This window comes from Zalophus californianus, chromosome 15 (genome assembly GCF_009762305.2).
Source record: "Zalophus californianus isolate mZalCal1 chromosome 15, mZalCal1.pri.v2, whole genome shotgun sequence".
Lineage (NCBI taxonomy): Eukaryota > Metazoa > Chordata > Mammalia > Carnivora > Otariidae > Zalophus > Zalophus californianus.
Genome location: NC_045609.1, coordinates 55162902 through 55183176, shown reverse-complemented (window position 1 = coordinate 55183176; position 20275 = coordinate 55162902). Strand labels below are relative to the sequence as shown.

General features: G+C 35.6%; 1 protein-coding gene across 4 annotated transcripts in view; it reads right to left on the bottom strand.

Annotated features, from left to right (window-relative positions):
* Positions 1 to 215: 215 nt before the first annotated feature.
* The window catches only part of TBC1D12 (TBC1 domain family member 12), a 97683-nt gene continuing 77623 nt past the window's right edge, over positions 216 to 20275 (bottom strand). For 3 of the 4 annotated variants that reach the window (XM_027595249.1, XM_027595267.1, XM_027595260.1), the window contains 7 exons: positions 16131 to 16211; positions 13272 to 13360; positions 12316 to 12387; positions 6120 to 6248; positions 5743 to 5852; positions 2994 to 3252; positions 216 to 2091 (listed from right to left, as the gene is read on the bottom strand). In XM_027595249.1, coding sequence (XP_027451050.1) covers positions 2023 to 2091; positions 2994 to 3252; positions 5743 to 5852; positions 6120 to 6248; positions 12316 to 12387; positions 13272 to 13360; positions 16131 to 16211 — 809 coding nt within the window. In that variant the 3' untranslated portion in view covers positions 216 to 2022. Of the gene's footprint in view, positions 2092 to 2993; positions 3253 to 5742; positions 5853 to 6119; positions 6249 to 12315; positions 12388 to 13271; positions 13361 to 16130; positions 16212 to 20275 lie in introns of those variants that run through there. The other variant, XM_027595254.2, reaches the window with a different exon arrangement.

Here is a 20275-nt window from a genome sequence, read left to right as displayed (position 1 = left end):
CTGACCGTGTTATATAACCCTATACTGCCTGTAGAGGAGGTTCAAAGGAAGATGCAGGGTAATATTTGAGCTGCCAGTATTGAGAGTCTCAAGAGGCTGAAGGACTAGAATATCCCTTGGAAGAGAAACTGGGGGGAAAAAATTCCTTTTTTTTCGTCCAAATGTTGTTAAATGAACCAGTTATCCCCGAAGTAATGAAGACTCATTTCAAGTAATTACTCTGCTTACAAGTTTTATTTACACAGTAATTATTAATAGTGGTTTTTAGTGAATTCCTTGTATTTACATTTTATATACACATTTATATTTGAAAGGTAAAGAAACTGTACAATAATAAAAATGAGAAAAAGAAATACAGTAATTCAGGTCAAACTCAGGAAACAAATACGCACAAGTTAAGATTAAATTTAAGCAGGTAATATAACTTCAATGAGATTACTGCCAGGGATTACATTCCCTCTGATCAGGGTCACCAATATCAAGGAAGTAGTTACCAGAGTTAAAATGTCACTCTAAAACCTATTAAGACCCTGGGTACTCCCTCAATATTTATTACAATACCAGTTTCCACTAAGTAAGCTCCTAAGATAGGAGTTAACTGCTGAGGGTTCCACTAGTGGTCCCTAGGCTAGAATGACCCATGGGGTAAAAATATATGGACACCATCTGGTCCCACAGTCCTACAGAGGCAGTCACTGAACTAACAAGGTTGTCAGGCTTGTTAGTTTGAAGACTATATACCACTAACAGAAATAGTATGCTCAAGTGTTGTTTTAAACCAAACTGCAAACATAAAAGCACACTGTACATCTAATTATTAACCAAAGAGCACATTATAGAGATATCACTTACAATACTCGAGTGATTTATTTTAGGTTCAAGGATTAAACATGTTATAATAAATTTCATATTGATTTACCAATAATTAATTTCTTTATCCACTATACCATCAAAGTTAGACTCATTAGAAAAAAGTTAATTTTATCTTTTTCTTTTATGCTTATTTCCATTGATTAGAAAATTATGCACAGTGTTTTACAAGTCATAGACTTGGCTACATATTAAGATTTCAAATTTAAAACCAGAATTAAATTTTGTTTCTACAGACAGTGAAGGAATTTTAACTAAAAAGTTTAAAGTCTTGCCAAGTAGCATGCTATTTCAGAACTCTCAGAATTCATATGTTTTACTCTTACCAGTGAAAAATCTCATTTATATATATGGACTTACTTCCAAAATCAAGTCTTCAGTCCACTAAAGTGCAAAGAACTTTCCTTCTACCAGTTAGCTTCCTTAAATTACTAGATGAATAACTCCTCAGACTAGAAACAGAAAGGCTGAAATTCTTTGAGTGATAGGAATTACTTAAGAAACAATTTTCCTTCAAAAACAAACAGACATGATACTGTGGAAAAACACCTAAACAAATGTGAAACAAGCTCCCACCAGTATTTCCAGTTCCCAGAAAACCCAAATTTGCCCCAACCTGTGAATGAAGGCAACAACTTCAGCAACTTAAATAATTTACAATCAAACTTGCTTTCTCTTGGTCTCTAATATCTTCAAAAGGTTGGAACTGGAGATAATATTTGTATTAAGGTGTTTATTTCAAATAGTATTTTGGAAGTTAAAGTAGTATTTAACAATCCTGCTCTGACCTCCAAAGTGCTTTTATGGTAATTGTTAAAAAAAGAAAAGATGTAAAAATTTGAATAATCTCCAAAGCTGTTAAAAAAGTTTATTGCATTAAACTGTTCCACTCCAAATTATGGAGTATGAACTAGCCATTTAAACTTTCCCCTTTGTAAAATGGCTCTCCCTACAAAATACTTTTTTATTAATACTGTCAATCAGTTACTCATTTCATTTACTTCAGCCATGGAATTCAAAATCAGCAGTTTCCCATGTCTTGATTCTTTTAGATTTCGCCAACATTTTCTTCCATGCTTTTTACATAGGAAACGAAAAACTTTTATCAAAACCACATTATTTATGTTTCAATTAGTCTGTTAATTTTGAAGATTAGCTTTTCAGAGCAGGACTATTATTCTTGTCTCCTTCTTTAATATCCTTCATTACAGATGCAAAGACCTGGAAATTATATAAAGGAAAGATTAATCCTCAAAATTAACTACCACATAGATTAAAGAGATTGAAGTAACTATAGTTTATTAATATGAAAAAGCTTTAGTATCTTTAACTCCTCTGGAAGTCCTCTGGAAGACTGCTATTCTTAAATCCTCTTGTTCGTTTCAGCCCAATTTTATGGTATATAATTAGATTTCAGTTTTCATCACTTGCCAAATATTCTGAAATTACTATTTGGTAACAGAACATTTTCTGGATCCATATTCTTACATTTCATTTTCATAAGCAATAAAACTGTGAGCTTATGATGCCTACTGTCTATCATTCAAGGAGCAAGTGATAATGCTTTTATGGCACTTAACTTTGACTGCCAATATTTGCTTCCCTAACAGGACTAAGCATCTAAAAAGCCAGGATCATGCATTATATTCTTTCTATTGCAAATACTTAGCATAAGGTAGGTGGTTTTTGTTTTTATTTAAGTAGGATCCATGCTAGAGTAGAGCCCAGCATGGGGCCTGAACTCATGACCCTGGGATCAAGACCTGAGCAGAGACCAAGAGTTGGACGTCTAACCAACTGAGCCACCCACCCAGTCAGATGTCTAACCAACTGAGCCATCCAGTATGTGACTGATACAATTGTTGTCTATTTGAAATACCAAAGTAAAAAAAAAGAACGAAAAAAACAAACCAAAGTTACTGGACTTACATAAAAATAAAACCATAGGTTTGTATAGCTGAGAGAGGTGCAATCTGCTTTAAACTCTTACCTTTTCAAAGTCAAAAATTATTTTTTGCTGTTTTTTAATTAAGCACTACCATTTGAGAAATACATTTTTTTGTAAGAAGTCAACTGATTGTTTTAACACATCCATTAGAAGAAGTAGGAAAAGGTCACTCTACCTGAGTCCATTTTCTGGTGCTATTCTGCATCTGAATGGCTGCAATACAGCTGAACAGCTTTTCTGATGTGATATCTTCTGGCAATTTAGTTAGAAACTGTGCTATATGAATAAAGTCCATTTGTAGGAGAATATCTTCATATAATCGGAGGATTCCTAATCCAGTCCTAAATAAAAATTCCTCCCCATCTCTGCAAAATACATCCCAGACTCGACAGGCCAGATCAAGTGGTAGTGATTTGCTATATAGTGTGAAGATCCTAAAATTAGGGAGAAAATAGTCATTGAAATTTTTCATTCATTTATTCATTCACTTATTAATCATCTCTCTATAAAAAGAACAGTGCTTAATTAGGGATAAAAAGATAAATAAGATATGACTCCTTGCTTCAAAGAATTTGAATAGCAGGAAAGTAAGTAAAAGTAATTTACAACCTTCCACAGAGACATGTCCTAATACAAATTAAGAGTGGCAAAAACACCTAGTGGTTAAGGGGATGGGCTCTGAAACCAGAATGTCTGAGTTTGACATTAGTGATGTTACCTTGAGCAAGATATCCACCCTTGCTGTGCCTCCGTTTCCTCATTAGTAAACAAAGAATAATATTACCTACCTCTCAGGATTGTTTTGAAAATTAAAGGAACAAATGTATTCAGAACAGTGCCTGGCACATAAGAAAGGCTCAATAAAAGTTACTTATTGTATGAGGAATCCAAGTATCACCTTTTAGTAACCTAAATAAAAAAATCATAATCTGACTTCTCTCTTTTCTCCTACCACAAACATCTACTGGTTTTTTTCCCCTTTACCAAACTTTACTTACTACTGCTTTTGGAGCATGTATAGCTCCAACAGAATCACCAAAATGGTTTTTCCCATCTTTTCTGACAATGTCTGATCATGTCATTCTTTATCCAGTGGTGCTTTAGGGTGGCATTCTGGTTGGGGAAATAGGGACAGTAGGTGCTAAAGAACTTCTCTTGAAGTTGCCTTGGCAAAGCACACCTTTTTTTTTTTTTTTTAAGTAATCTCTACACCCAATGTGGGGTTCAAGCTTACAACCCTGAGGTCAAGAGTTGCATGCCCTACTGATTGAGCCAGGTGCTCCCAAAGTACACATTTTTCTTTACAAAGACTGTGTTTATTTGAGGCAGTGCTGATGAAACTTGAGGAAGGGAACTAAAGGCTCTTTGCCCCCCTCCTCCCTACCCCTAACCTTTAGCACTGCCACTTATTTATTCCTCTTTTTTCTTGCATGATTCTGGGATTTGTATGTAGTAAGTTCAACAAAGGCAATGAAACAAAAATCCATGTCTATTTCTTAAATTATAAACACGTATTTAATTGCATAATAAAAGCACACCCCTGGTAGTACAGAGAATAGTAATTCATTGCTCAAAATGACAGCAGGTACCAGCAGTGCCTAGGACGTGCACAGTACTATTAGTTACATTCTGCTCCCTATTACCAACTGTGATACTGGTTTGCCTTCTGTTCACACTCCTCAAGACTGACAATTGAGTATTTTTCCCCTTTCTCTACAGATTTAGTATTTGACCTTGGGCTTCTGGGTCTCATAACATAAAACCTTTCTTCTCCCCATTATCTTGGGGCCTTCCCAGAAGAACTCTTAATGTTCCTAGTGGAAATAGAAAAGAATATACACTGAGGCAGCTCTTTCTACCCTTGTGTCTTGTCCCCATGCTTTAATAAAACCACCTTTTTTGCACTGGGGGAATAAAGAACACACTGAAATATAACTAAGTTTTTTAAAAAGCTTAAATAAAACCGAGGGTTCTAGAGGGGAGGGGGGTGGGGGGATGGGTTAGCCTGGTGATGGGTATTAAAAAGGGCATGTTCTGCGTGGAGCACTGCGTGTTATGCACAATGAATCATGGAACACTACATCACAAACTAATGATGTAATGTATGGTGATTAACATAACAATAAAAAATTTAAAGAAAAAAATTATAAATCATTTTCCAGGTGGAAAAAAAAAAGCTTAAATAAAAGAAGCCCCAAACAACTGGGAATATAGCATATTTGATCAAGGCCATTAATTATTTTTCTATATGGAAACTTAGTATTTTCACGAAATCCACTGAATTGATGACTGGGATTTAAGGTTTGAATGTTTCATATGTACTCTTAACAACCTATCTTAAGATAACTGCTCCATCCCTTTGGCAAAATTCACCACCCCACCATTGTATAATCAACTGGTGATGGCTCACAAGACTCCTCAGCAAGGAAGAGTTGTAATTGCAATGTTGAAAAAAGACACTAGCACCTAAATAAGGCATCATTCCTCTGTCAAAAAGCATGATAAAGCCTTGAAAAAAACAAAGCCCTCGGTAAAAACAAAACAAAACAAAACAAAAAAACACTATCATAACTATCATAAGCTCTTGTGTGTTAAGAATGATAAAGAAATGGCTCTCTCCCCTGAGAGTGTAGCATGCAGGCACTGAAGGAGGTAAGTGAAGTAAAACACTCTCACTGCAACCCAAGATACAGATATTATTCCCATTTTATAGATAAGAAACTAAAACACAAATTGAGGGATTCTGGTTTTAGCCCAGAGTCCATGTTCTTAATCAAATGCCTCCCCACAAAAATGTCAGAGTTTCTCTCTTTGTAAGGGAAGGAGTTTTTATATGTATAATCATGTGCGTGAGATTTACTCTAGTTCCTAAAATACACAAGAAGTTTTTCTTTTAATTGTATTTTATTTATGTTATGACTTACCAGTCTATCAAGTATATGTCTGGTGTAAGACTATAAGATTTGAAATGAAGAAATAGTTTGGAGAGGTTTTCTTCAAAAAATACTTCAAATGTTGCAAAATATTTCAACATCTAAAGATAGAAATATCAATAAAGTTATTAAAGAGTATACTTTAGAAATAGAGAAATTAAATCCTTAATAAAATTAAAAGAAAATCTTGCTTAGCACTTCTTTCTAAGTCTTTTCATCAAGCATTTGTAAAACTATAGTTCAATGAAAAACTTATTTTAGATCAGATTAGTTTGGTCTTCTAATTACTGCTTTTCACTCTAAAAGAGCATTCAGACTACAGAAACTGACAGTCAAAGGAAAACACGATTCCTTCCAAATGTTCATACCATGCTGTGATCCACACGAAAAAAGGCCAACTGGCAAGGCTTATTGAGGAGGTTTGCAAATGCAATGAAGGCATCTGCCTCTTCCAAATTGAGAATGAGAACTGCTGCTATGAAGGACATCCCTTGGACCTTCAAAGAGAAAAGAAATTAATCAAAATGTGCTTACAATACTTCTGAACAGTTTATATTATTGTATTGCTTAAAACTTATTAGGTGATATTAAAGTAGAATTAATCAAGTTTTCTTTTTATTTGTCAATGAAAGTAAATACAGAGGACCTGCCAATAACTATGAAATCTCCCTAATCTTAAATTTCTTGTTTATGTGCTGTGGTTTAAAAAGAATTAGGGAAATTTTTGGAAAAAAAGAAAGTATCAGCTTTTACTTGCTACAAAAGCCTATCTCCGTGTACTAATCTCGCTTTGATTTTCTCTCAATCTGAAGTCTTTCAAAGTAGAGGATAGTGAAAATCTGGTGACTGTTTTCATTGTCACAGCACATCTGTCTGAGGTAGAAAGTGAGGAACCAAGAATAAAAGAAATATCTAAGAAGTGCTAAGTTCTAAGACAGAAGAGGTGGTGGGAGGGTGGACAGGAAGGCTGGGTTCCTTGAAAAGCAGGACAAAGAAATAAGAAAAAAACCTTCCCAAGAAAGAAAGAAATATGAGCAAAGACACACATGACCAGCCCAACTGGAGCACAATCTTTATACTGGTAGAACTTAAGCAGGATGCAGTTACAAACAGTGGAAAGCCTTGAGGAAAAAGCTCAGCTACACAGATGCTTGCTTGTGAGTTATGGACAACTGTTGTACATTTCTGAGCAGATAAATTATATGGAACTCCTGCTCATTCTTTAAAGAAACTTCATCAGGCACTTACTTCTGGTAGAGATTTGCATAATACACTTACCCAAAAACAACACTAACAGTATTTAAAATGAAACCACTGTCTCTTTTTCCCATCCAAATATTTTGAAGGTTTGCCTACAATCACTATTTCTACTTTCTCAGCTCCCTTTGAGATTTTTATTTTCAGTATGTCAGTTTGGATTCCCACTCCATTACTAGCAGATCTTGAAATTCCTCTTGTCAGGATAACCAATAACTTGGAAAACCCAACGGGCACTTTTCTACACTCTTAGAATTCCCTTTGCTTCTGTGATCCAGTATTTCTTTGTTCTCCTCCTACTTCCCTGGCTTCTTCTGAGTGCTCTTTACAAAATCTACAGTAATCCCCCATTTGATTTTTTGGAGTATAAATTCCATGAGGATAGAGCCTGTGGCAGGCAGAATAACATGCCCAGGAAGACATCCACATCTTAATCCCTGGAACCTGTGAAAGTGTTATCTTACAAGGCAAATGGGACTTTGCAGATGTGATTAAATTAAGGATTTTGTGATGGTAAGATTATCCTCAATTATGTGGGTGGGCCCAATGTAATCATCATGAGGGTCCTTACAAATGAAAGAGGGAAATGGGGAGGTAGGAGAGTCACAGAGAGATTTGAGGATGCTACACGACTGGCTTTGTAGATAGAGGTGGGGGGTCAAGAGCCAAGGAATGTAGGCAGCTTCTAGAATCTTGAAAAGGCAAGGAAATGGATTCTTCCCTAGAGCCTCCAGAAGGAAAACTACCCAGCTAATACCTTGACTTTCAGACTTCTCATCTCCAGAGCTGCCAGATAATAAATTTGTATTGTTTAAAGCCACTAAGTTTGTGGCATTTTGTTACGGCAACAATAGGAAACTAAAACAGTACAGAGACAAGAGCATGTCTGTTTGTTCACAATTATATTCTTAATGCCACAAAACTTGCGGGATAGATGCAAGGGGCAAGCTGTTAGCTGTCTCTAACAGACGGGTAGCAAATAAAGGAATTAATATATTTAATTGAATCTAAGATGCTGTTTAAGAAACACTATTTTACATAACACTAAAAAAGGAAAATATTGCCTATTAAAGACAATGCTTTCCCAGAATTTTTATTTGATGATGCATCAAATCACAGAGCTATTTGAAGCTCATTCAGATTTATCATGTATCACTCGTTTGCATACATGACAAGAAAATAAGAAAAATAAAGTTATTTCTACAGTATCTTCAAAGTCCAATTTTTCTGAATATTCTGAATGTTTTATCAACTTGTGATGTGATGTACCAAAATAAGCACATCATTTATGTAGTATTTCTATGAAAAATGTATAGCCTTAATCTAATCATGAGGAAATGGTCAGGAAACTACTGTAAAAGTATCAAAAGTGTTACAGGCTTGGGGCGCCTGGGTGGCTCAGGCGTTAAGCGTCTGCCTTCAGCTCAGGTCATGATCCCAGGGTCCTGGGATGGAGAACCGCATCAGGCTCCAGGGAGCCTGCTTCTCCCTCTCCCTCTCCCACTCCCCCTGCTTGTGTTCCCTCTCTTGCTGTCTCACTCTCTGTCAAATAAATAAATAAAAATCTTAAAAAAAAAAAAAGTGTTACAGGCTTGACTTTTCAAAATTGTTACAGTTCTGAGAGACAGAAAAGGCTAAAGAACTGTTCTAGATTAAAGGAGACTAAGGCAATATGCCACATATAACTCTGAAAGAATCTTGGAAGTGGGGGTGGGATAAAGCTAGGGCAATCTTTCTGTTAGTTTGAAGTTATTCAAAATAAAAATTTGACAAACCAAAACCCCACAAACAATTAAAACAACAACAACAACAACACCTGATGTATAGACCACTCAGCTTAAGAAATAAAACTTTAGGGGCACCTGGCTGGCTCAGTAAGTAAAGCATGCAACTCTTGATCTCAGGGTTGTGGGTTCAAGCCCCACATCGGGCATTTGGTTACTTAAAAAAAAAAAGTAGTAAAACTTCACCCATTGAAGTACCTGTGTAACCCACCAACTTTCTGTTTCTTGAAGTCTTTCTTCCTTCCCTTATGCCTGCCTAGGTCATAGGAGGAGGTCATCTACTCAGATTCCCCATTCTTTATTCCCCTTGCACACATGCACACGGATCTTTCTTGTTTTAGTTTTGCTGATAATCACTATAGATAAATGGAGAGCTATCATGAAAAAAATCAACGTGGGAAAGTTACAAAGCTTACAAAGTTCTTACAGTAATATCTGAATCCTGGGCTACAGTTTGACCCCCCCTGAGATACTGGGAAATGTGTCTTCTCACTTCCACCTTTATGATTACGATATACCGAACTTCCAGCCCCACCCCAGTTTATAGTAGACACAGTCCAGGCAAAATAATAACTACCTACTCCCTTGCTGCAAAGGAGAAAGCTTGTGTTAGAGGACCTACAGACAGCTGATACTCAGGATTCTAGAGTTTTATTCTACTCAGAAGGAACTTATAACCATTTCCTCACAGCAGAAAAAGAATACAATTCAACAATCTAGACAGCAGTGGTCTTAAACTGGGAAGAGGGCGCCCTGGAAACACAAAGAATACTTTCCAGAGAGTCCATGGTACACCATCATGGATTATTTTAAAGGAATCCATTCCCATATCCTCCATTTACACATTTGCTTTCTACACATGGTTTGCCTAAGAATGTTTACACGTTTGCTTTCTACACATGGTTTGCCTAAGAATGTCATTACATTCACAGCAGCAAGTGAAAGTCACAGTCCTCACTCATCCTATAATTTATGATGGGGAACTGCTCTGAAAAATGAAATGTGAAACAAAAGGATAATTTGAAATACCATTTGGGGAAAGCCCATGGCTTTCTGTCACAGGTGAATAGAAATAGGACTGAATTTCATTACTTGTAGAACAGAGATGAGCAGTAACAGCTTTCATTTGGTGACCTCACCTCTTCCATACCACCTTCTATCAAAGAATGCACAGCCACTGAGGGAGAGTCCCAGGGAGAACAAATAAAGAAAACAGTAATATAGATTGGTGCCCTCGGTGCCCTTCTTTTAAGCTGGTTCACAACCGGAATATGAACCATTACCAATTTTTTTCAAGATATACTGAATAAATTCCAGAAATAAAACTTTTGTGTGATTTATTGATTCAGCATGTGTTATTCATTAATGTAATTAATTAAAAACCTATTTCGTCAAATAATATCATGAAATATATATTCCAACATAGTTTATACTATTCTCTTATCTCATAAAATAAATCTGATTTGGCTGACTGGTGTGCCATTAAGGTTTGGCATTATCAGGTTATATTGTGGTCATTTTACATGAATTCAAAGAGCTAATCTGCATAATTTGTAAAATATTAATGTAGGGTTTGTTCATATATATATATATACATATATATATATTTTTTAAGATTTTATTTATTTGACAGAGAGAGACACAGTGAGAGAGGGAACACAAGCGGGGGAGTGGGAGAGGGAGAGGAAGACGCAGGCTTCCCGCTGAGCAGGGAGCCCGAAGCAGGGCTCAATCCCAGGACCCTGGGACCATTACCTGAGCCGAAGGCAGATGCTTAACGACTAAGCCACCCAGGCGCCTGTTTTCTCTTGTTTTTTTTTTTAAATTAAAGTACACTTGACATATATTAGTTTCAGGTGTACAACATAGTTATTTGACAGCTACATATCTCATACGTTTTTTTTTAAATGGATGATGTATATAAAATCATTACATTGTTTAAATTCCATTGGCTACACTTTTTAAAAGAGATACGAGAGTTTTATTTTAAAATAATACTTAGCAAGTGCTAAACATTAAATCCTTTATAAACTCATGATGAAAGAAATTTAAATGTCAACTTAAAAATGTGAACATTATAAGGGCACCTGGCTGGCTCAGTTGGTAGAGCATGTGACTCTTGATCTCAGGGTTGTAAATCTGAGCCCCATATTGGGTAATTTTAAGATTACTTAAAAATAAAACCTTTTTTTTTTTTTTTTAAGATTTTTATTTATTCATTTATTGGGGGGGAGGGAGAGGGAGAGAGAGAGAGAGAGAGAGAGAGAGAACCAGCAGGGGGAATGGCAGGCAGAGGGAGAAGCAGACTCCCAGCTGAACAAGGAGCCCGATGCAGGGATTCGATCCCAGGACTCTGGGATCATGACCTTTGTATAAACAACAAATAAATCATGTTACATTAAAAGGTGACAAGTGCTACAGGACAAATAAAGGGGGGAAGTGCCAAGTTTGGGAATGGGGCAAGTTTTATATTAAGAAGATGGTCCAAGTAGTCCTTATGGAGAAAGTGAAATCTGAATGAAGAGTCTAAACTCTCTTGCTCATGTATTATGTCATAGAATAGTAAAAACATTATGTAATTTTCACATTTTTAAAAGGTTTTATTTTGGGGATGGCTGGGTGGCTCAGTTATTAAGTGTCTGCCTTTGGCTCAGGTCATTATCCCAGGGTCCTGGGACTGAGTCCCACATTGGGCTCCCTGCTCACCAGGAGCTTCTCCCTCTGCCCCTCCCCCCTGCTTTTGCGCGCACTCTCTCTCTCTCTCTTGCTCACTCTCTCTAATAAATAAAATCTAAAAAAAAAAAAGACAAAGGTGAGATGATGAGGTTTTATGACTTCCAATTAAACATGGCAAACTGAACACTCACATTTTTCTTTGATCCCTCCCAAATCCAACTAAAATGACGTTAAAGAAAAAAAAAATTATTAGCCTAGGAGGACAAAGAGAATGGAAAATAATATAAACAGTAAATAAAAATGTCACTAGCATTCTAGAAATTGTAACTAAATGGAGAATGTTGAAACTAAGATATCTGCAGAAGAAGCCAATAAGCAGCAAACCAATTCTGCCACAAATCTGGAAGGCTCAGAAACTGGAGTTATCATGCCACTCTGAAATTGGGGGGTAAGACTAAAGTTCCAACCAAAGGATCGGCTGAAAATTTATAAAAGGAGCAAATCCCCTCCTCTATTCTGTACGGACAGGTGTCTATCTTTCCCAAAACCCAACATAATAGAAGAAGTTTCTCTCTAGAGGCACAGGCACAGGGAGGAGGCACCACACCAACAGCAGTGGCAATTAATACAAGTTTACAAACTGAATAATAAAGCCCCCAGTAGCTCTCCCAGAAACCTGGCAGGCAGTCTCGCAAGCCCCTGGGAAGATTCGTCTCTGGGTCAGTTGACAGGCCCAAGAAAAAAAGACGGAGAGATACAGACATTTGGGAGCTAGTACAACATAAGATACTTTGATAAGATAGATAAAATGTTTATATTAAAAAACCAGATTGAAGCAAATACTTACATAACCAACATCAGGTCTGTAACACGTATATGCCCCTAAGATACTATGTAAGACATCATGATATGGGCCGCCCTTAGGAGAGAAAAATGAAACGTCAAACTATACAAATACGTGTCTGTAAGTTAATTCCCAAATAAGTAATTTTTAAATAAAGTTCAGCATTTCCTAAATGAGTAGTTTTAGTTAGTATATTGTATCACTGTCAGAAATATTCTAAATACACTCTGTAAGATGTGTTCTCTAAAGAATTAATAAAAATATTTAATCCTGAACAACAACAAAAAAAGCCAAATAAACTCACTTGATGGATGCAAGTTATACAGTCTGTGTACTATTTTAAAGATTTCTAGATTTGGTACAATAAGATTATGATGAAAACAGACTGTTTCATTTCATACAATACAATTTTAGCAAAAGGAAACCATCAAGCTACATCAAGTTTATTAATAATTTTAATCTTAATGGATAAAAATTTTTATTTCATTTTATCAATCTAAATAAATTCCATGTGTGAAATATAAAGTACATACAAAATGTAATCACTTCTCATAAAGTATAAGCAACTCATGACAGCCTATGCACAAAATCATTTTTATGAACCATTTTTTCGTATTTCAATAGTAATTCTGGAAAACTAAGATTTGGGAAAATGTTCTTTACATTTTACCAATTGAGTAATCAAAAATGTTAAAATTCAAATATCTTACAGAATAAAAACTAAGACAAAGAAATTCACCTTAATGAATAAAGATATTATGGGCTATGCTAAATGCAGTGCATTCAGTCAATGGGACAAAATAACAGAAATTCCTTTAGAATTTTCCTACTAGTTTCACACTTTTATATAAATGTCTCTAATTTTTATAGTTTTGCCTTTTACAAAGGCATTTGAGAATTTGTTGCCTTGGATTACAAAAAAATTTAAAAAGTAGTTACAACTGATTAGAAACCCCCACCTTCTGAAAGATGTAAAGGGATGGAAATGTACGGGATATGTCCAACTTAATTAACTCCAGACTGGCCTCCCGATCAGCAACAGATACACCTGCATTTGTCAGGTAGATAAAATTAAAATGATTACTTGGCTATACCCAGTTCAATCTTGTACATACAGAATGATCACATAGCATTGACGATATGTTACTTAAGGAAAGTTAAAAGATGAATAATAAAGAAATTTAAAGAAATGCCACATAGCTTTTGCTGGAACTTAGAGCAATTCTTACATGAAAAAAATATTTATATATTTATCAGAAGGGTATATGAAAGATTTCTACTTCCAGTTTTTATACAAGGTAAGAGCAGACTATCACTCCCACAATAACAACTGGGAAAAAAAACAAGTAAGTTTCAAATAGCACAAGGTTTTTAAAAAGGCATTAAGTGGAAAAAAAAAAAGGCATAAGAATGCTGTGGACACAGAGAGGTCCAGAGGATTTAAATCCCAGAAAGAGAGAGCCATTTTTCTTCCTGGAGGCATGTGTCACGTCTGGGCATGAGTTCGGGATTGAGCGTCCACAGACAAAGGTACTCTGTTTGGGAAAAGACAAACCAGAAGAGCTTTTTCATGGCCAAATATGACTGATGTGATAGAATCTGGAGGAACCTGAATGTATAACTTGTTTACCCCTGTGGGACTTTTGCCGAGTGTTAGTAGTGCAAAAGGCTGGGCTGGAAAGGCAGAAGGAAATCACCCAAAATTACCAGGCTTTTGGGAGAGTATCTCAGGAGAGGGAGAAGCCTATAATGAAAATAGGACAGTTCTTCCTACCAAGATGTTTGAAACCCATGATGAACTAAGTTTATCTAAAGCTGAAACCTCGGCCTAATCTAGCTCAGTTACTGATTGAACTGAGGTGATAATCCAACTGCCTGACAGAAAACAGCATGCTTCCTCTTCAGGGGAAACATCAACTTCAGTTGACTGACAGAGAGTAAAACATTTTAAGATATGCAAAGAAGCAGGAAAATATGACTTATAATCAAGGGGAAAACAAGCCAACAGAAGCAGACCTGAAGATGACCCAGTATTGGAATTAACAAACAAGAATATTAACTGTTAAATGTTAAAGAAAATAGAGAAAAAGATGGGGAGAAATGTACGGAATGGAAAGATGAAGAATTTCCACAGAGAAATAGAAGAATCTATAAAAAACACCAGATGGACATTCTAGAATTACAAAATACATTATCTGAAATTAAAGACTCATTGGAGAGATCTAATAGACTGGATATAGGAAAAAAGAGGATTGGTGAAAATTGACTTCAGGTCAATAAAAATCATCTAAACTGAGGCACAGAAAGAAAAAAATTTGTTTTTTAAGTGAAAGACTTGTAGGACACTGATAAATGGTCTAACATACATGTCCAAAAAAGAGTAGAATTGAGGCAGAAGTAATATTTGAAAAAAAAAAGTTAAATGACAACTGCAAATTATAAATACATAGGTAATAAGAAATAAGTAATTTAGACAGAGTACTGTTTCTTTTTTTTTTTTTTTAAAGATTTTATTTATTTGAGAGCGAGAGTGAGAGAGAGAGAGAGAGAGCACATGAGAGGGGGGAGGGTCAGAGGGAGAAGCAGACTCCCTGCTGAGTAGGGAGCCTGATGTGGGACTCGATCCCGGGACTCCAGGATCATGACCTGAGCCGAAGGCAGTCGCTTAACCGACTGAGCCACCCAGGCGCCCCAGAGTACTGTTTCTATCTGGAACAATTCTTCATTACATGCAATTAATTTCCACTAAAGTGCAACTTTTACCACTTAATCATGACAAAAATGGCTCAGAAGTAAATGACTATTTTAATTCTTATACTTTCAATACTTCATAAAATGAATTCAAAAAGAATTATGAAACAGCTAAGGCCTTTCCATTGTAAAGCTTCTTACATCTTCACCTTCCCTGCACTTTTAGTTTCCCACAAATAGCTGACAGCTAACAGGTCTCAGGATGACACTTATATGAACCATTCTCAAAATCAAATCTTCTCTCTAACCTTGTTTAGTCAATTTTCTCCACCTTACTGTTCACTCTTCTAAAATAGAAAGATGAGTATTCAAGGAATTTAATAGAGTTGTTTACATACTCATAGAAAACCACTCTGCCATATATACCACTTCTCTATTCTAATGCATGTTCATTTTTAGAGTTTTACTTACTGGCAAGAGACGATTGTTTGCTATCTATGAAGTAGAACAAATATAGAAAGAAAGGTGACTGATAGACAAATAGCTCTCCATTATTCAAGAACAAGAGATGGCTGAATAAATTTATCTATATTTAATAAATAATGATAACAGGAAAAAAGTGTTCCTATCTTCTCCAAAATGATTAGGGAAAAAAACTGAGTGGAGGGAAAGATGAGGTCTATAAGTTAATTAAATGAACAAAGGCTAAGGCATGATAAGAATTATAAATAATGTATTAGGGAGTGAAAGTCAGTGAGTAAGGAGATAGGTCCTAAGTGAGGAGAGAAGACCACCTATCTTTAAGTTAAAAGTTGGCTTAAAAATACTTCATTTTTTTTTAATTATTAGTCTTACTGTTGTGAATAAATCTTGGGTTCCGAGGTCCAAAAACCTGGGTTTACATCACAGCTTCACTGCTTACAAGTTAACTACTTTGAGCCTCAGTTTCCTCTTACACCATTCAGGATAATACCACCTACTTAAAAGGGTTATTAACATTAAAGGAGATAATGTTGTAAAGCAATTACTACAGTTCCTGACACATGATAAAAATCACACTAGTATCTTCACTGACTGGATTTTCACCCAGAAATTTTTATTTAAAAAAAAAAATAAGTAAGTCACACCTTCGGTATCATTCTCTGAACTTGTTTCACTGAAGCTTTTCCACCGTTCTTTTGCTCTTGAGAGGAAGATTTCATAAAGTTCTAGGGGAAAACAAAATAAAAATTAATAAATAGTAGGAAAAATAGATTCGTATATTTTAACTTTTACTCTTTTATTTCCTGGCTATGGAAAAGGTTCATTTGTAAACCTGGGGCCACACATGGAACAAGGCAGCTTTGAGAATTAAATGCCATGAGAAATAAAAACACAGAACCATGGGATCACTTGGAGAGTTTCCTAACTCAGGTGGGGGATAAAGGAAGACTTCTTAGAGGAGGTGATGACCGAGCTGTCCCATAACGAATAAATACGAGTTTTATAAGTGAACAAGGTGGAAGAAGGCATTCTAAGAATTCTCGTCATGGGCAAAGTCACCAAGAGAAAAAAGAGATCATGACTTATATGCATGAATTACAAGTGATTTCAGGACTCTTAGATTATAAGGGGTGAGGGAGGAAGAGGAGATGATAAGGTTGGATGACAGAGGCAAGCACTAGTTGCTGACAGGACAGGACCTGAATGGCATGCTAAGGGGGTTATATTTTATCCAGAGGTTCAAGGGTATAGCACACTCTGATCTGTGTCCGTTATGCCAGCAGTTATGTTGTGGGTAGGTTGAAGCTGAAGTTTTGCTGAAGGGAAGTTAAGAGTTTTATTATAATAGCCCAAGCAAAAGATGAGGCTTGAACTTGAGCAGTGACAGTGCAGCTGGAGAGAAGAAATGAACACAAGAGAAACTCAGAAAGTAGAAAAAGCAAAACTTGTTGAAGGAGAGTAAGGGGAAGAAGGCAGACTCATTAGGACTTCCAGGTTTCTGGCTGGGGTAACTGGGGTAGCTAATAATGCCACTGAGAGAATGAACACAGAAGCAGCAGCAAATTTGTGATTTGTGGGAAGGAGGAAGGTGGTAAGTTCCGTTTCAGACAAATTGGATCTTAAGGTGGTGCATGCACACTGGAGAAAGAGTTTGGGAGCCATCAGTATAGATGATTAAAACCATTCGTAAACTGTGTCCAGGGAGATTATTCATGGCAAGAAGAAATGAGAAATATGGATTTCCAGGAAAGACAAATATTTAAAGGGTAGACACAGGAAGAGGCACATCCGAAGAATAAGAAATGCAAAGAAATAAAAGAGAACCAGTTGTCCTAGAAACCAAAGGAAAAGAGCATTTCACTAAGTATACATAGGATAGGGAGTTGCTGCATGACACTGCACAAGTTTCTTAACCTCTTCTAACCTCAGTTTTCTCATTCGTAAAGTGGAGATAGTACTAGTACTTACATCCTGGGGCTTTAAGCATTAAATGAAATAATAAATGCAAAATCTTGAAAGCACTTAGATGTAAGCCACAAAGAAGGAAGTGATCAACTATCCAGTATCATATAGCAAGACAAAATCTGAATGAAAAGCGCCCATTGGAATTTATAGCACTAAGGTCATGGGTGACCCTGGTGGGAGGAACATCTGAGGGGGGAGGGGGCAGAAGCCCAATTGCAGAGATCTGAAGAATCTACAGAATATACCTTCTAGCTAACAGACTGGATATATAGGGGGAAATGAATTCTCATTTAACTTTTACTTTTAAAAATAGAGAAAAATCCTATTACAGCTCAGGTCTCCCTTTACATAGCAGGCATAAAAAATGTGGCAAACTGAAGAACTTGATTCTACCAAAACTATTACAACTGGAAAGATAGAAAATAAAAATATTGTACAGTGGTCATCCAAATAGCTACAACAGAGAATGTACATATGAGGCAGGAAGAGATGCTTTTGCAAAAGGAGTCCATTGTGGAATAGCAGAAAAATGATTTTTGCAGTCAGTCAGACCTACATTCAAATACCAAATTTTCAGTATTTGGGACTTTAAGAAAGTTACATGGTTACTCTGGAACTTGGCTCTCTTCATTTGTAAATTAATGCCTACTCATGGGAATACTGATGATTAAACAAGATAATTTTCATAAAGCTCCTGACAACTTACTGACCCTCAATAAATGCCAGTGCTTATTTTCCTTCTCTTTTGAAACTGGTTTCTCCATAATGATACTGCTATCTAAAGCTACCTAAACTTCAGATTTGGTCAGAGGGCTTACATTAAAAAATCTCTACTCATATCTTTTTATTTTAAGTGCCCAATCACTTTGAGACTACCACTTTATGCATCTATATGCAGGACCTCGATACAACTTTAAGAACAGAAGAAACAACTTTTTTTCTCAATTCTCAGACTTTAATTGTCTTTACTTTCGAACTAACCATTACTGATACTCTAAATTACAAAAAAAAAAAAAGATTTCAATGACAGATGAACAGCAAAAAATATTTCTTACCAAACACCAACATTTATATATTGCCTAAAATGCCAAGAACATTTTTGCTTCGATTAATCTTTTTTAAAAAGTTTAAAGGCAATACAACAAATATGATTTTTTAAAAATTCAAATAGTATAAAACAGTGTAAAATGAAAAATAAATTTCCTTCCCTCAGATGTAACTATGCAGAAATCTAAAGATGAAAATATGCAGGCACAAGTATACACAGATCTATCTTCCTTTTAAAAAAAAAAAGTGTGGCAACATATTACAGCACTGACCTGCATATTGCTTTATTATATTGGAAGCTACCTCTTATTAGGAAAATAAATCTGCTTCAGTTTTTTTTTTAAGCAACTGCACAGTATTCCAATGTATGACTGTACCATAATAAGTATTCTTATATTGCCAAGAATCAGATCTTTATAAAAAAGCTGACTAGATATATTTCAAACAGACTCTTACTATTTTGATCTCTTCTCCCTTCTGTTCATTTTTCATTACTACTAATCGTTTAGAAAGAACATTTTTTTTAAAAAAGTCAAAATTTCTATTATTTGAGTCCATCAATAATTTGATAAAAGAGGTAGATATAATTTTTTAATTTAGATATAAATTTTTTTGCAGTTATCAGGTACCAAACTGAAGTTCACAATTTCTGATTTCAAACTGATAACAAGCCACATCCAGTTTCACTATTCTACTCATATTTTAAAGCTGTCCTGGAAGAAGAAGGGCTCACTGAATAAATCCTCACCTTTGGGAGTCACAAAATTGATCTAATAATAAAAATATGGTAATGCATTTTAAAACATCAAAGGACATCTCTCCAGGGAAGATTTACAGTGCTTATCTACAATAAGAAGACCTGCACCTCAGTTCAATTCCATTCCTGACTCCACATGTCTCATTTATGTTATTCTGAATCTACAAATGTAGAACTTGAAGCAGACTTAAAGATGTATCTTGGATATGAATTGAGAACTCTTTGAGATCAGTGTATGTTTCACTTTCTCATTTTCTGACAATGATGATATTGTACATACTCTTAGCAAATTTCACTTTCACTATGATTTTATATTACCATAAATAACTGTTAGAGCAATCCTTTGAGACAGCTAGTAATCTAACTCCATTTACAGATGAAGAAAACTAATTCTCTTAGATGTTAAGTAATTTGCCCAAGGTCACAAACCTAATGCATAGTGGAACCAAGATTTGAATCACATGTGACTGACTTTAGAACCCTTATTCTTATTCTCTATTCTACTATTCTATTCTTACTCTACTAACCCTTCTTCTACTATTCTCTAATGGTTATAAATTTCATGATTAAAATAAATAGGTAAAAAGTCAAAAACTGTTAAAAGTCATTAAAAGGAAACAAAGTCATCAAAAGTAAATTTACTTCAGGGTGCCTGGGTGGCTCAGTCAGTTGCTCTTGAATTTGGCTCAAGTCATGATCTCACTCAGGGTTGTGAGATCAAGCCCTGCACTGGGTTCCATGCTCAGGGCGGAGTCTGCTTGAGTTTCTCTGCCTCCCCCTCTTTCCCTCCTCCCATTCACTTTCTCTCTCTTGAAAAGAAATAAAACCTTAAAAAAAGTAAATTTACTTCAATTGAAATTTAGCTTCCTTCCTACCACTAATAAAAAAGAATGATCACCTAGTCCATTCCTGAATACAGAACTGTTTAGTGGAGAAAATATAAAATTACTTTCAAAAGTAAATGACCTAGTTATGTTACCAACTTTATAAATTTTGAGCTTGGAAAAGAACTTTTTGATT